This window comes from Bombina bombina, chromosome 6 (genome assembly GCF_027579735.1).
Source record: "Bombina bombina isolate aBomBom1 chromosome 6, aBomBom1.pri, whole genome shotgun sequence".
NCBI classification, from domain to species: domain Eukaryota; kingdom Metazoa; phylum Chordata; class Amphibia; order Anura; family Bombinatoridae; genus Bombina; species Bombina bombina.
Genome location: NC_069504.1, coordinates 1,047,978,313 through 1,047,996,683, shown reverse-complemented (window position 1 = coordinate 1,047,996,683; position 18,371 = coordinate 1,047,978,313). Strand labels below are relative to the sequence as shown.

The following is an 18,371-nucleotide window of genomic DNA, read 5'->3' as shown; positions in this document are numbered from 1 at the left end:
CAAAACACCGCCTCTCCTCCCTCCAATCTATTATGAATGCTTCTGCTAGACTCATCCACCTAAGTCGACGATCTACATCAGCTCTCTACACTGGCTCCCCATACACTCCAGAATACAATTTAAAGTATTAGCCCTAACCTACAAAGCACTCAACAGTCTAACTCCCAACTATATTTCCTCTCTCATCGTGAAATACTCCCCATCCTGTCCTCTTCGATCAACCTCTGACCTACGTCTCTACACTCCTGTTATCTCTACATCCCACTCCCGCCTCCAAGACTTCGCACCTGCTGCTCCTGTCCTCTGGAACTCTCTACCCCGCTCCATCAGACTGTCTCCAACCTTGTATAGCTTCAGACCATCCTTGAAAACCCACCTATTCAGAGAGGCTTACCATCTCTCCTCCATCCCTCATCCGAACCAAGCTAATACATGTACATGAACTGCCTGACTCACTGCTGCAAATACAAACGATGTAACAAGCTACCCCAACCTTATGTCTCTGCACCCTAAACCTATAGACTGTGAGCTCTCCGGAGCAGGGCCCTCTTCCTCCTGTGCTAGATTTGTTTAGTCTTGTTATGTTTTGTATTGTATCACAAATCTTTGTCATTGTATACCCCTATCATTGTACCCAGCGCTACGGAATTTGGCGGCGCTATACAAATAAATGATAATAATAATAATAATTATCAGTATCGGTGCCGATGCTGCTTGGAATATTTTGCCAGCATCCTCACCCATTGCGATGTATAGTAAAATGCCACTCTGCAATGCTGCATTTAAACAGTAATGTTGGCACTTTTGAATTTTTCGCCGACTTTCTCTACAGCACTTTTGATCATCAGGGCCTTAAAGAGAGCAATGAAAAATGAACATTTTAGTACCTCTCTGTCACAGCCCCCCACTGGGATCATTATTTTATATAAACCTTCTTGTTTACACGATTGTGTAGCTAAAATTTAAAGGGACATTAAACCCAAAATATTTATTTCATGAATCAGATAGAACATACAATTTTAAACAACTTTCCAATTTACTTCAGTTATCTAATTTGCTTCATTCTCGTGGTATCCTTTTCTGAAAAGCATATCTAGATAGGCTCAGTAGCTGCTAATTGGTAGCTGCCCATAGATGCCTCGTGTGATTGGCTCACTCATGTGCATTGCTATTTCTTCAACAAAGGATATCTAAAGAATGAAGCTAGTTAGCTAATAGAAGTAAATTGAAATGTTGTTTAAAATTGTATCCTCTATCTGAATCATGAAAGAAAGCAAATGGGTTTCATGTCCCTTTAAGTTCAGAAATGCTAGGCAAAACCAGCTATTTCAAATGGGAAAATAAAGGTGAAGGATCTATTTGTAAACTATTTAATATATTCCAGTAGATAAAATGGATAATGGGAAAAACATTAAAAGGGGGAAAATATTAGAGTACACTGTCCCTTAAAAGGAGTAATCAGAAAATGGTAAGATAATAGTTATACATGGGTAGCTTAAAAGTGATGCTGTATTCAATGTGTTACAGTTTTTTGTTTATTGGAAAGTGCATGTTCCTATCCTGAATGAACTCAGGCGAACAGAGCATATCCCTTTTTACATGGTATTGTAAAAAGAAAATGCTCTAATATATTAGACTATTTAATTGTTGCACTATTGTTTACCATGGAGCTATGTATTTAACCCATGCAAATGTCTTATACACACTGTAAAGTCAGCTTTAGTGCAGCAATTCACTACTGGTAGCTGAACACATTTGGTAAGCCGATGACAAAATGCATACATGTTTAGCCACAAATCACGAGCTAAGTACCAGTAGTTCATTGTTGTTCCTGAGCCTACCTAGGTATGCCTTTCAACAAATGATCCAAGAGAACAAAGATAATACAAGTAAAATCATATGATCATCTGAAGCAGGAAAAGTTTAATTTTGCACTTCATGTTCCTTTAACATTTTTCAGGTTAAAAATATTTTCAACATGTTTAAATGATGCTTTGATATGCGTGAGAGTACGTTGTCCCTTTTACTTGTGCAAATAAGATAATAAGACTGGTTTATAAAATTTGCTATACTCCCTGACTCAATGGCATATCACATTTATTCTCTCCTTTTTATTCATTTGTTTTTATTTCCCTGACATTTGTCCCTTTTTTTTTTTTAACCCTTTTCTTTTCTCTTCTTCTCTTCACTTCCCACTGACCGCACAGGGAGGGATGTACGTCTTTCAGTTGTTTGACTATTACGCTGCTAGTGGAATGTGCCTGCTATTTGTGGCTATTTTTGAAACAGTCTGCATTGCCTGGGTATATGGTAAGTAATCTCATATTGCTTAGAGCACCACTAAATACATTAGAATTGTATAATTAACACGTGCATAATAAAATGATAATGCAATAACACTTACTCTGAATTTCAAATAAGAAGTAGATTTTTTTTCTGACAAATTTATCCCCCCCCCCCATTTGCTGGCCCCCATTTCATGTGACATCCATCAGCCAGTCACAGACTAGTATACGTATACCCTATGAACTTTGCAAATCCTCAGTAGGGATTGGTGCCCATAAAGTGTGTATATAAAAAGAATGTTCAAAATTTGATTATAGAAGTAATTGGGAGTGTATAAAAAGTGCACGCTCTATCTGACTCATGAAAGTTTGATTTTGACTTTAGTGTCCCTTTAATACAAGTAATCGTATTGGTTATACTGTTGCAACGTTATTTTGCACACACAAGTTCTGTCTCTTTATTAGTCCCAAAAACTACTACTGTCATGAGATGCAGGACATATGCAGGACACAGCAATGATGGTACAACTCTATTTTATTACAGAGCATAGAAACATACATCTAGTCAGGTTGATTTCACTAACTAACTGCGACACAGACTACCGGACCTAAGCCCCGCCCCCAACTAGTGACATCACATCCTGCTCTCATCACATCTTCCCCTTTTTCAAAGGCAAAGCATACATTTGAATATAACAAATAACAAGGTATACGAACAGAGTATACAACAACATTTTTTTTTCGAACAATATATAAACAAATAGGTTCAGAAAATATAAACACATAAATTACATCCTGACTTGGACATCGGGGTAGACTACCCTAGTCCACAGTGACCATGGGATTATTCTGCCCATACTTCCGGTCACTGTTCTAGCTAAAGTCAGTCCCTATATCGGGCCGGAAGTTTCACCACTCTTCCACTTGATTTAACTTTGCATGAACTGTCCTCTGATACAGAAGATGGTGAATTAGAGTCCGCTGGAGGCAAAGATATACAGCTCCATTGGAATGCCCCACCGGGCAAACAAGCTCTTCAGGCGAATGATAACGGCTTGACTTGTGATATCATTCAGGGGTGCAATTTCCAAATACCTGGAATAGTAGTCGATCACAACAAGGAACTTTTTTCCATGCAGTTCACACAAATCATCAGCTATTTTCTGCCACGGCCCCGCAAGCAGTGGAGTAGAAATCAAGGGCTCGTTTCTCTGAGTAGGCCGGCGTTCCCGGCAAAAGGCACATTTAGACACGTGATTTGCAATGTCGGAGCTGATCCCAGGCCACCACACAGCTGTAGCTGCCCTTTTGCTGCACTTTGTAATGCCTAAGTGGCCATCGTGAATCCTGTTTAAAATCTCCTACCTCATGCTGACAGGAATTACGATGCGGTCTTGGAACAGCACCAACCCTCCAGCTCCGTGAGCTGCGACCTCTCTGGCTGCTAAGCACTTAAAGACATCCAGGCTGCCCGGCTCTCGGGCCACCCTTCTTTTATGTACTTTATAACCTCTTGCAGATCTGTGTCCAAATATGTCTCTTTCTTTATTTCCTCCAGTTTCCTTGAAGAAAACGACTTAGAGGCCAGAACTGAATCAACATACACTTTCACATCAGATTCTGTGGAGGATTCTTCAGCAGCAGCCAGCGGGAGCCTGGATAGTGTATCCGCCACAACCAGTTCTTTCCCCGGCACATGCACTGCCTGAACATTGAACCTGAGCAGTCTCATTAAAAGTCTCTGGCATCACAAGGGTGTTTTGTCAATGTCATAAGAGTTGATTAGAGAGACTAGCGGCTTGTGGTCAGTTTCCAGACTAAATTTCTCCAAACCCACTAGATAACGCTGAAAGCGCTCACAGGCCCAAACTGCCGCCAGGCACTCTTTCTCAATTTGAGCGTATTTTGACTCCGCAGCCGTCAGTGTGCGGGAACAGTAGGCGATGGGCTGTAGTTTATTTTCATTTAACTGCAGGAGAGCAGCCCCCAACCCATAACTGCTTGCCTCGGCACTAACCACAGTCTTTTTTGAAGGGTCGTAGAACCCCAGCACTGGGGCGGACGCCAGCAGGGACTTGGCCTGCATAAAAGCTTTTTCTTGTGAAGGTCCCCAGACCCAGGCAACGTCTTTCTTAAGCAACTCTGTGATAGGGTGTAAAACTGTTGATAAATCTGGAAGAAACTTGCCCACATAATTTACAAGGCCCAATATCTGTCTCAGCTCATGTACATCAGAAGGACTTTTCATCTGTTCAATAGCACAAATTTTCTCGGGGTCTGGCTTGATGCCGTCCCCATTGATGATATGCCCAAAGTAACATAATTCAGTTTTCCTAAAATGGCATTTTTCTTTATTCAGCTTCAACCCAGACTCTTCGATAGCTTGTAGCACACAACTTAAACGCTGATCATGCTCCTCCACTGTAGACCCATACACCAGAATATATTTAAGTCTGAGAGAGTAGAAAATATTGCTGTGTGTATAGCACCTCAGAAAAAAGTTAACAACTTTCTGAGGTCTTTTTGGTGATGCGTAAAAGCTGAAGTCTTATTCCAGTACAAATAAGCCTCTATTGCTGATTCTGAAATAACAGGACAAGTCTGTGGACTGTGAATCTGCGCTGAAACAATAGCGCATGAAGTATGCCTGTGAATCTATTGTGGAGCTTGAGAACAGCTAACAGAGGTGGTGATTAACTACTAAGGTGTGCAAAGAACTTTTCATATCAGCGATACAGCTTGGTATCTATTTTGGATTTCCTGATAAGGATATACAGAAGTGCGACTGGTTAATTCTCCTTTGGATTTTCCTGGACCAATAGAAACAGGTTCATGTGCTAGGAACCAATTGGAGCTGCAGTGACGAGTTGGCCACCCCCACTGGGGGTTACGTCACACGCCAAGGAATTACGGATCAGCAGGAAAAAGTTCCATCGCAACTTTACTTTGAAGGACGAAAGATAAGTACTGTCCTTTTTCTGCCTTATATTCATAAAGCTGTGTATCGGTGTGACCTAGTGTGCAGCAGGAACTGTTGCGGTCCTTTACTTTACCGATACCTTCCGTGACTTGCCACTATATGGTCTCAGGAGCCATTGTTTACATCTACAGTGGGGACATGGACTGTTAAGCTGTTCTTATGTTTATTTGCAGGACATACCGCTGTTAGCTTGACCCCTTTAACATAATATAGGAGTGTTCTTTATTATCACACTGTATATATCTCTCTATATATGTTATCCTATAGGTTGAGGCAATTATAGTTTGCATACGTATGCATAGGTAATGAGACATTTTGTTAGCTTTACGTATACCTTGTTGTAAGATGTCACTCTAACTGCCGCAGCCTGGTGGAATAGATTAATCACTGAATGTGATGTGGGATATTTAAATAAAGAAATTGGAATTTTCTAAAAATATATTTTCGTGTGCTATTATTTCCCTTGCTTTTTTGGGATATTTACATATGTCCTAATAATTTCTCTCTCTTTTTGCTATTTTCAACCATACACCAGAATGTCGACCGCTGTGCCCACGTGGTCACTCAGGAGAGAACTAATTTCCCTTTGGAAGATTTCAGGAGCAAAGGATATCCCAAAGGGGAGTCTGCAGAAGCAGAACCGACCTACCGGTGTGATAAAGGTAGTCGGTTTGCGGCACTTTGGATCCAGGGGGATCTGCCAAAAGCTGCTAGAAGCGTCTAATGTGGAAAAGAACTTCGCCCCAGCCAACTTTGGAGCTATATCTTTTAATGTCAGCAGCACAAATCTCTCTCTCTTCACTGCCTCATTCAACCTCTTCAGGCCCATACAAATGCGCACCTTTCCGTTTTTCTTTGCAACTGGAACAATGGGGACACACCGATCAGTCGCTTCAACAACCTCTTCAATAACCCCCATAGACTTCATGCTCATAAGCTCCTTCTCCACTTGAGGCATGAGCGGGAACGGAATTCTACAGGGAGTAGAAATACTGTATGGGACTGCGTCACTTTTAAGTGCTATTCGGACTGGTTTGCAATTCAGTAGGCCCAACTCGCCAAACATGTCTTCAGAAATCTCATTCACTCTGGCCACGAGGCCAAAGTCACAGGCTGCTTTTCTGCTCAATAAATTGCTAACACACTGACCTCGAATCACATGCACCCACATAGAGAACTTTATTTGCTTGTACTCACAGCTGGCAAGAAATTTCCCCACACAATCAATTCGGCCACCAGGACTATGGACGATTGTAGTAACCTTTACCAGCTGGGGCTGTCGAGGCATTTTCATAAATGCAGCAAAAGACATTACAGTGATATCTGCTCCTGTGTCAATCTTAAAATCAACTTTGGCTCCCATTACAGTAAAAGTAACTTTCCAATCTTCCTCTGAGCTTGGCCGTTCCACAACGGACCCCACAAAAGACACTTCCAGACCCCCCTGGTCACTGTCCACCTGCATCTCCTTAATGTATTCAGTTTTACACACCACTTCAAAATGGCCCATTCTGTTACATTTTCTGCATCTTTTATCTCTGGCCAGGCATATAACACTCTGATCATGGGCGCGGTAGCACCGTGTGCATCGGCCATGTTGCGCCCATCCACTTCTAGGCCTTTCCAGTACTTTAGATCTACCGCTCACACTGTGCCTTTCACTAGCAGTTTTCCTGGACTGTTGCACTTCATCCACAATACTCTCAGACCTCAGATCAGCACTTTGCTTTTTCACCAGTTCACTCTGGCGGGCCATCCTAATAGCCCCATCTAATGTTAAATCAGGCTCTAACTGCAGCTTCAGGGAGACTTCAGCATCTGCAATTCCAATAACTATTCTGTCTCTGATTTGCTCTTCTTTAGCAACACCAAACTCACAGAATTCAGCTAGTTCATACAGGCTGCGCACAAATGACTCCACAGATTCTCCCACACGCTGATTACGTTTGTGAAAACAAGCTCTCTCATGAATCACATTTCTTTTGGGCACAAAGTGGGCACTGAGTTTATCCATAACTATATCAAAGTTAAATTCTTCCCCTTCTTGGAAAGTAAAAGCACTGAACACTGGCTCCACATCTTTCCCCATAGAGTATAAAAGAGAATTAACTTGTACTTCACCACTCTCCTTGATCAGTTTAGAAGTGATCCTGAAGCGCTGAAACCGCTGACGCCATGTGGGCCAAGCTGCAGGCTGAGAGAAGTCAAAAGGCTCAGGTGGGGTAAACTTTGACATTGTAATCGATCAGGAACAGAAGCACAGGCCAGAACCTCTGACACCATGTCATGAGATGCAGGACACAACTACTATATGACTATTTATCTGAGGTTGTCCTATTTCATTCTTACAGTTTGATAAAAAAAAAATTTCAATTTTTACAGGCTACTTTTGAGAGTTTTTAATCTATTTACATAGCTTCTGGGACTGGGATTCCTGGGCTGTGTAAGAAATAAATAGTGGGTGGATTTGTGATGTTTTTGTGGACAGAACCATAGTTGGAAGTGGCAGCATCTCTGGTATTTTATGGGCAGATTTTGGTGGAGTGTGGGTAGAGGCAAGGCAGACATTGAGTCCCTGGTTTCACATTGAAATGCTGCAGGAAGGAAACCAGGGACAAGCTCCTTAACTGTTATAGTTCTTACAAAGGGGAGAGGTAAAGAGGGACAAAAATAGCTCCAAAGCCTGTATTCTATGTATGTCTGAGAAACAGAGGGACATAGATTTAATTTTGATGAGGATGTTGTAGTGTTCTTAAAACATTCTATGTTATTTGCCTACTGTGAAAAGTATCTACTGTAAAAATTCTCCCTGGACTAAGATAGGATTAGTCTTAAACAACTACAAAAATAACCACTGGTTTTACAGTTCTAAAAAAATGGGCCTTCAAAATAAGTAAGCCATGGATCAGGTGGTGGCATTATAGTAAAATCTAAAATGTACCTAGTGCATTTAATATCTTAAAGGAACAGTCTACACCTTGTTCATGTTAAAGTCTTACCTTACATTAGGCTGCAGTATCAACAAAGTGTCCACAGCAGCAACGTTAAAATTATCTTTATTCAAGCATAAAAATAGCAAAAAACAGTGACATTTTGGGGACAGACCCCTTTATCATGCATAGGTTAAAACAGACTGTTAAGCTGCCTCTTAAACTCTCATAATTCACGCCATCCTTTTAAAGGGATATTCCAGCCAAAATTGGAAACCACATGGGTGCATTTCGATATTGAACAGAAGCAATTTTGTAATATATATGCATTAGCAAAAATGCTTCTAATACAAGCTATAGCTGTTTCAAAAGTGTATTTAAGTATGCACCGTGCACCAGCATTTTAAACACAACACTTGTTCAGAGAGCCTAAAGTGATTGTACCATCTGGTAATTAATCAATTTGTTAATTACTGACATGATACAAGCCCCACTGATTATCTGAGCAGCTGTATTTTTTTAAATGTGTGTGCAGTGAGAATATCTAGCTATGCTTCACATGCACGTGCAGGGAAAAATGTTAACACTAAAACAGTGATAACTCTTAATAGAAGCATGTTTGCCAATACATGTATATTGCAAATACGTTTCTATTCAAAGATGCAATAAATCTATGTGCATTTATATTTTGACTGGAATGTCCCTTTAATTTCTTATGAAATAGCTCCATCTAGTGGATGCTTTACATATTCTCTTTTGACAGCTAATACAACCAACTAAGTTACCATATATTCAAGAAACATTTAAATCGGATATTTGTTACAGTATCAAAGTAAATTTGTAAAACAATTAAAAAAATGTACAGAGTTATATGATACCTTTGTTACATATGCAGATCCTACATTCACATAATGCCTACATAAATAATGAAAGATCATAATCGTTGTTTAACCCTTTCGGTACCAACTTTCCTAATTTGTTAATCCACCAAACCTCCCTTTGTTTCAAAAGCCTTTCTCTATCCATGCCATTCCTATGGGGCTGTACATGTTCTATTATCTGCCACCTCAGTTGGCTAATTTGGTGTCCCTGTTCTAAAAAATTACTGGAAAGGGGGCCTCACGATTGTTGCATCTGATGTTTGAGCGGTGCTGGCTCATTCTATCCCTGACTTTACGTGTCGTCTCCCCTATATAAACAAGGGCGCACGGACACTTAATTAAATAAACTACATATGTAGTCTCACATGTGTAATAACCATGTATCCTAAACTTCTTTCCTTCATGTGGGTGATATAAATTTTCTCCCTTAATAATAGAATTACAGCTCATGCAATTAAGGCAGGGATAGCTACCTGTTTTCTTAGTACTGAGATAAGTTTGCCTTTTATTTTTACTGGGGCCTATGTCTGGCTTCACCAAATGGTACCTCAGATTCTTTACTCTTCTATGAACCATCAGAGGGGGAGATTTTAATATTTTAATACCCTCATTAAATGTACTCAATACGTGCCAATGTTTGCGAATAATTCCTGAGATCTGATTACTCATTGGATTATATTGGGGCACAAAAAACATCCTCTCTTCCCCTTTGGGTTTACCTCTAGGTACATGGTTTTTTTTTAGTATCACTTCCTTATGTTGGGATACTAAGGTCTCTGGGTACCCTTTCTCCACAAATTTTTGGACTTTTCTTCTAATCTTTTCTCTAAGTTTTTATCCTTACTGACAATTCTTTTTACTCAAAGCAATTGGCTCTTAGGCAGAGAATTAACCAATGGCCTTGAATGGAAACTATCATATTGAAGGAGGGTGTTCTTATCTGTCTCCTTTATAAATATATATATATATATATATATATATATATCAAAAGTTAACATATTGCCATCTTTACACATTCTAGTATCCAGAAATGTCACTGTTTCCTCATTGTAATCAACAGTGAATTATAACCCTGCCATATAAGTATTTAATTCATAGACAAACTCAAGAAGGCATCCACTGTCACCCCACCATATGCCAAAAATGTCATCTATGTATCGCCACCATATGGAACCATATTTGATGAAATTTTTATTCTCATAGATTACCTTTTCCTCAAATTCATTCATGAAGAGATTAGCATATGATGGGACGACATTGGATCCCATGGCCGTACCCCTTGTTTGTACATATCAGTCATCCTGAAAGAGAAAGAAAATCCAAAATAATATTAGACTGAGTAACTCGCCATTAAACTCCCCTTGTGGAGCTGCAAATAGCCTCCTGCACCCCTTTCTATATCATGCAGCAGAAACAGTAAAAAAGCTATTTTAAAATGAATATTGTTTTTGGACACGTTGAAATGGCTCAAACCACAATTTGCTGAGCACCTAGAGGGTCCCCACAAATAATGTCCATACAGTCTCCCACTACCCAAACGCCGCTATTCACAAGACCACTTTAGACATTCAGTACAAACGATATCCAGGCTGTCATACTACGATTACGGCTTAACTGCCAAAACGCGTCAGTGGGTCACTGGGATTTGACCATTATCCCTAGAACTTTTCTGTGCTGTGGCTTATGCATGAATTTTAACTTTTTTCGGAATAAAGATTACTATTTTACACCATTTCCCGTGAAGGTGCTCCTTTGTTTTGTGTTGTACTTTGAAATGGCTGCCAAGCTCCTCTCACTGATGACATCACTATCTGGGCTGCATATGACATCCAATCACAAAAGGCTCATTAGTTGGATTCAATAGACTGTCAATTCTATTCAGCAGAGTGCCTAGATGCAGCCCAGATCATCATGTCAACAATGGACAGAGCTTGGCAGCCACTTCAAAGTGGCCAGAAATGCTATTCATTTTAAAATAACTGTTTTACCATTCCTGCTGCATGATCAAGAAAGGGAGCAGCATGCTATTTGCAGCTTAAAGGGACATAATACTCATATGCTAAATCACTTGAAACTGATGCAGTATAACTGTAAAAAGCTGACAGGAAAATATCACCTGAGTATCTCTATGTAAAAAAGGAAGATATTTTACCTCACAATTTCCTCAGCTCAGCAGAGTAAGTTCTGTGTAAGAAGTTATACTCAGCTGCTCCCAGCTGCAGGTAAAAAAATAAAAAAAATGAAGAAATGAACAGCAACCAATCAGCATCAGCAGTGCTGAGGTCATGAACACTTACTGTGATTTCATGAGATTTGACTTAACTCTCATGCGATTTCATAGTAAGCTTCCTTTACCTGATTGGTGAAATAATATGAGAGTGCACGAAGCTCATCCTTTCAGTTGTCCCGGGACAGACATACTAATATGCTGCTTAGAAATCCTTTACAATGGGAGGTGACTACTGAGGAAATTTTGAGGTAAAATATCTTTCTTTTTTACATAGAGATGTTTAGGTGATATTTTCTAATCAGCTTTTTACAGCTATGCTGCATGACTTTCAAGTGTTTAAACATTTGGGTATTATGGCCCTTTAATCTAAAGTAAGACTTTAAGATTAAGCTTTTACTTTACACAAGACATACACAATATCTAGTAATGCCCTGTGCATCCTTCTGCAAACACTGTGCCTGCTCGGAGAGCCAGTGTTGGCTAGTAATGTGTTGGGACTGGAAGTGCCCTCCGAAGTAACTTTTGGAAATGCCACCACTCCAATGACTAAAACAGAGATAGTTATTACAAGAAATACTTTTACTAATATGAGTCTATTGCAGATGCAGAAATGCTTCTATTCAAAACTGAAGTCAACTCATGTGAAAAGCTACTTTAGAAAGGTATTCTTATTGATTAGAATACCAATTTCAATCTGTGCTCATGTACGGTTTTGTTTTTATGCTACAAATTTGGAAACTTTGTGATAAATGGGATATAGTAAGGTTTCAAACAGAGGTAAATGTTTTCACATTTCTGAAGCACACAAAAAATAATGTAATGGATTTCACATGGGATTTCTGATTGTTTGGAATGGGAACCTAAAAAAAGTAAAGAAGTAAGTTCCTAGATGTGTTTTTAATCATTTGGAATTTGTGCTATTTCAATGCAACAATTATATTTATTATACAACTTTAAATAAAAAACAGATGTGTAAGTGATGTGTTATATTGAGTATATCACTTCAACAAGGTTTGACAACAATTAATTTGGCCTTTGCAAATATTATTTTTATTTCTGTAAAAACACTTGCTTTTCTGCATTTTACAAGTGCTTCTCTTTTTTATTTTCTTTCAGGAGCATTACTGTCAATTAGGGGCTGTATAGTTGAGCACTTGATCCAACATATCCCAGCAGTGATAACCCACAGCCAATACTCCAAGATCATAAAAGTGTAAGTCTCATTCAATACACCCTCTATTTGGCTGTGTTGCTCCTGCCAGAACTATGAAAATCATACAAGCTTGGCAAGTAAAGTAAAAGCAGGTACATAAGTAATGAAATTATGTGTCAAAACAAATTATAATTCATTTTTTAGGTAAGTCTTTGTTGTTAGATTTATTGAGTATTAAATGCAAAACATGAAAGTACAAATTCACACACATACATATGTATCTTGCTAATGTGATGCTAAGGTGGTAGATTTGCTAAGGGTCGAGCAGACATGATTCGCTGTAGCGAATAATGTCCGCTAGACCTCGCTAAATGCTAACAGCATATGCTATCGGCATTTATCATTACACAAGAATTTCTAGTTGCTATGTAGCAGCAGCTACAGCATCAGTCCACAGCACACACCGGAGCCCCTACAATTATTAAAGGGACAGTATACTGAAAAATATTTTTTCCCTTAATGTGTTTACAATTGCTTTTTTACCAACTGCAGAGTAATCATCATTGTATTACCTTATCTCTGCTATATCTCACTGGGAGTGTAATTTCTTCTGCTGGCTGTGTTTACAAAGCTTATCTATAGCTTGGACCTGCGGCCACAAACTTTCAGAATAGGTGGGGATACCACTTGCTAAATCAACTATTTCAAATGCCAATATAAGGGTAAAGGAGCTACTTGTAAACAATTTAATACACTCCAGCAGGTAAAGTGGATCATTGGGAACAAATTAAAGGGGAGAACATTTTTGAGTAAACTGTCCCTTTAATTCCTTAAAACTCTGCATTAAGCAAGTACCCGTGGAGTTTCTGTACAGCAGGATTGGAGTGGCACCAGCAACCCCATGTAAGTCTGGCAGAACAGAGCCGTGGAGGCCAGCGACAGCCAAAGGAGGATAAAGTATCATACCGCTCACTATTAGCTATACTCTTTTAGAGAGGAAGCATCTCTAATGGGATACGTACAGCACTGGATATGTGAGTACACTTTCTAGCACTCTTTACCCATCCTAATATTGGCACTACATGTTTGCAGCCGAGGGGGTGCCCACCTGAAATAGTTGGGTTTGCTCTGGAATGGAGATTCTAAAGGAAGTTTTGGTACTGCAGCCCTTTTGCTTTGGAGCATCTATTTTGTGAGGTTTAACTACTATGTCTGGTGTGTTATTGTTAGGGAGCTCCCTGGACTTCCAAGAGTACCCTTGCATCTATTATCCTGGTTGGACTTTTGAAGTATCATCATAATTGCTGTGTGGCTTTAGTTTAATAAGGATCATTAATGCAAATATTTTGCTCTGCTGATTTAATTAATTTGTTTCCGTAACAGGTTGTGTGCAGGATACTGAACTGTGAGGAAATGTTTAATTTCTCTTCTTAGGGAGCTTTCTTTCTTCTTATTTAAATTAATTTATTTATACCTCTGAGCACTGCACACTTGCTATCAACTTATTAAAGCACGTGGTTTTCAATACTTCTGGTGCCAGACTTTATATTAATCAACATATTATATATATATGTGTATAGGTATATGCAGATAGATATATATATACAGTATATATAGGAATATTGATTTATAAATACTTAGAACATTTTCCCCTTTGGAAAGTAAAATATTTACAGGACATACACAGTAAAACACATTATTAAATATTACAATTGATTTAAAATGATTTTTCATGTTTTCAGGTATTTGAGTGGAGAGAGCTCCAAAGTATATATAAATATGTATATATGTTCATACATGTGTATATATGTGTATATATGTATGTATATACATGTACACACATGTAGACATGTGTATATATACATACGTACACATATTTAGACATGTGTGTATATATATATATATACATACACATATAGACATGTATATATACATACACATATTTAGACATGTATATATACATACACACACATATAGACATGTATATATACATACATACACATATAGACATGTATATATACATACGTACACATATTTAGACATGTGTATATATACATACGTACACATATTTAGACATGTATACATACGTACACATATTTAGACATGTGTATATATACATACGTACACATATTTAGACTTGTATATATACATACGTACACATATTTAGACATGTATATGTATGTATATATGCATTATAACACCTTGCATATACCATATACCTTTTAACCCTTATAACTTGTGATCTGGATCTAGAGAGAAATCACACAAAATCTTTGAGATTTGTTTTTAGATCTTTTATTTTAATATATGAGTCTCTCCTTCACACTACATAGTGACATAAACATGTCTCAAGATAAATTTATGTTTCTAAATTTTATTGAGGGGCCTCGCTGTACTGCCGAGACTTCTAATCTCATGTGAACGGAAAGCTTTAGAGCATCAGGCTGTAGGTAACAAGAATGTGCAACATGTTTATATATGTGCATGTACCTTCTGATATGCGTTAGACACCAGTTTTGGTTTCAAGGAGCTAGGACCATCCTGAGATACTGAGGTTTCCGTAAGCATCTGTATAACCAAAATATATCATGCACCATGACACAAAAATAGCTGCTGTAGTAAACCAAGTAATATAAAATTCAAAAATGGTGGTTTTGCAATACCAATACATAGAGGTAATCACAAAAAATATTAGGAAAATTAAAAGTAGTCAAGCAACCAATGTGACAATTATTTGACCACTTAATTTTCTATCTGAGGCTCTTATTCCTATCTATTAAACTCACTTTTCTATGGTGTCCATTCCAGTAAGGAAAATACTTCTCAGATAAGTGTTATTGCATTATTATTATTATACATTATTGATTATTCAATTCTACTGTATGTAATAGTCTTTAACAAGTACCATAATTTATTTGCCGACTTGACTACTGCAATAACCCACTTACTGGCCTTCCTCTTTCCCACTTCTCCCCCCTTCAATCCATCCTAAATGCCTCTGCCAGGCTGATCCACCTTTCCCGTTGATCTGTATCTGCTGCACCTCTCTGCGAGTCCCTTCATTGGTTCCCCATTCACAGCAGAATTAAATTCAAAATTCTCATCCTTCTATACAAAGCGCTTACCAACACCGCTCCCCTCTACCTTTCCTCTCTAATCAACAAGTATACTCCAGCCCGCCCACTAAGATCCAACAATGACCTGCTCCTTGCATCTGCGACTATCACCTCCTCTCATACTAGACTGCAGGACTTCTGTCATGCAGCACCTACCCTCTGGAACACTCTCCCTTGTGCTGTCAGGCTTTGCCCAAATCTTTCTTCCTTTAAATGCCCTCTGAAGACTTTTCTGTTCAGAGAAGCCTACCACCCAACTCAATAATAAATTAATTTCCCTTACCTAACAACATTTCCCTCATCTAACTCTGCATTAACATCTTTCTCAATCTTGCAGTCCTCACCTCCTGTTTCTCAACCTCCTACCCTTCTAGATTGTAAGTTCCCACGGGAATAGGTCTCTCAATTCCTCCTGTATGTGATTGTAAATTTTGTCCTGTCTCTTACAAGTTTTATATTATTGATTTATTTAAATGAATTGTATCCATGGACAGCGCTGCGGAATATGTTGGCGCTTCATAAATAAAGTATAATAATAATAATGTTTGTGGAATTACAATTTCATAAAATGTTGCATAATCTTGTAATTGTTGTGTTTTAGTTATGTATAAGTTTTTTTATGGATTTGAGTGGTCTTGAATTACAAAACCGAAGCAAGGCACTTTGCACAACTCTTCTAATGAATTTGTATGGATCCATATATTTGGCTCCATGTTGGAAGCAGCATAAGTTGCTTGTTTTTGCACATACGAGTCTGCTTCCTGCAATGCAAGAAGCAGTGGTTATGTTTCTTACAATCTTTGCCACCTCTGATGTGACAGAGAGAAACCACCCCTAGCTCGCTCACGGTGATTGACAGGCCCTTCTCTCAAGTGATTGGTCATGCGAGAGAAGGGGCAGGCTTTACACTCTCACTTGAGCGTATACTGATACATATGGCAGCGTACAAACAGAGTCCACTGCTCATATACCGCAAAGGCGAGCAGACAACTTTTTAAGTTGAGAAGCTTGTCTACTCGCTTTATAACATGTGGGCCATAGACTACAATACATTATTTGAACACTATCAACTAATTAAAAAAAAAAAACAATTGGTAAAGGGTGTTGTGAAGTGAAATCTTCTGAGACACACTGACCTAAGGCCTAATCATCATTAGCATAGAATTTTAGGATTTGTTATTGCTACATAAGCAGTTAAATCAATGTAATAGCTTCTAGTCCTCCATATATGAGATTCTGGTAGTAACACCTCAATTTTCCTTTTTCTTTCTTCAGGAGCTGATAACTTTTATGATAACGTGGAACATATGATTGGATATAGACCCTTACCCATAATCAAATACTGCTGGCTTTTTGTTACTCCTGCAGTATGCCTGGTAAGAGAATCATGGGGAGTTTGGGGTTAAAGAACTAAATACAATAGATGGAAAGGTTAGAATCTTATGACAAGTCACTAATGTCTGACCTCTCTTTTAAGGCCACTTTCCTGTTTTCGTTGGTGAAGTACACCCCTCTTCAATATAATAAACGCTACGTATACCCATGGTGGGGGGATGCTTTGGGCTGGCTGCTTGCTCTGTCTTCTATGGTGTGCACCCCACTTTGGGTCTTTTACAAGATGTCTACAATTAAAGGGTCTATAATTGAGGTAAGGATGCATACTCAACATCCCTAACAACTCTATAACAACATCTGACCTTTATTACAAATAAATATTATTTAGACTTTACTCTTTTGCTCTTCCCCCAGCTGCTTCTTACACCAGAGTATTCCTCTTTTTAAATGAAATCTCTAATAGCAGGTTCCCATCCCAGCAATATTCTCGCTCTCTGATAGCATCCTAAAATAACATTCCAATTTATTATTCCTAGTTTGATTCCAACGACTTACACTACCACCTCAGTATTCCTTCCCACTTTTAGAACACTGTTCCTTGTTCTTATGCACATCCCTCATCTGACCACATATATTTTTTATTTTACAGCGATTTCGTCAGCTTATCTGTCCAGACCCTGATCTACCACAGAAGCCTCAACGTGAACAGCAGACAACAAATACAGGAGGAATTTTGCTAGATGAGTCTCCATGCTAGTAATAGCTGTGATATAGAAATACTGTATATATATTATCTTACACTCACAAGGATTGACTCACTGCAGTGAACTGTAGCAGAGGTCCCTAGGTCAGGCCATGTCTGGAGAACATTTGGAGTTTGGAATGGACCAAATAAACAGGAACACATTTCTGGAGATTTTCTTGGGTCATTACCATTTTAAAGTATAATACTTTTAGCAATAGGATGCAGACTTGTTTTGTTCATGACTTTCTGAAGATAATCCAAACAAAGACCACAGTTCTATGGAAAAAAACAAAGGATCACTTCTTGTAAAACACAAATGATCCATTGGAGAAATCTGACATTTTTATGTTCTTATTTGTGATCTTGTCCCTCAAATTTTGCCCTTCAGTAATCAGCATGTTTCATTCATATATGTAATAATAACTTTATGTGTACCTGTGTATCCATATCACATTATTTATCAAACATTTACTTAACACCATGCATTCTGTTTATCATTCAGTTCTACAATGCAGCATGTTCTATTTTTAAATCTCGGACGTGTCCTTAACATTGATCTCCAGAATCCCAGTTTCATCTCAAACTTGCTTTTTTAGTCTTATCTAGAGATCTTATAAGATCAGCTGTTATAGTACAGTGTCCAACCCTACTTCACTTAAACACAGGCTAGGTTTCAAATCTTGATCTGCATGCTTCAATATACAAAGCCAATTAGT

The 18,371-nt window shown here is 38.5% G+C and overlaps 1 protein-coding gene across 2 annotated transcripts in view; it reads left to right on the top strand.

Annotated features, from left to right (window-relative positions):
- The window catches only part of SLC6A13 (solute carrier family 6 member 13), a 215,582-nt gene extending 197,446 nt beyond the window's left edge, over positions 1 to 18,136 (top strand). For both annotated transcript variants that reach the window (XM_053718822.1, XM_053718821.1), the window contains exons 12-15: positions 2,208 to 2,310; positions 16,851 to 16,951; positions 17,053 to 17,223; positions 17,560 to 18,136. In XM_053718822.1, the coding sequence (XP_053574797.1) occupies positions 2,208 to 2,310; positions 16,851 to 16,951; positions 17,053 to 17,223; positions 17,560 to 17,667 (483 nt within the window). In that variant the 3' untranslated portion in view covers positions 17,668 to 18,136. The remainder of the gene's footprint in view (positions 1 to 2,207; positions 2,311 to 16,850; positions 16,952 to 17,052; positions 17,224 to 17,559) is intronic.
- Positions 18,137 to 18,371: the final 235 nt, after the last annotated feature.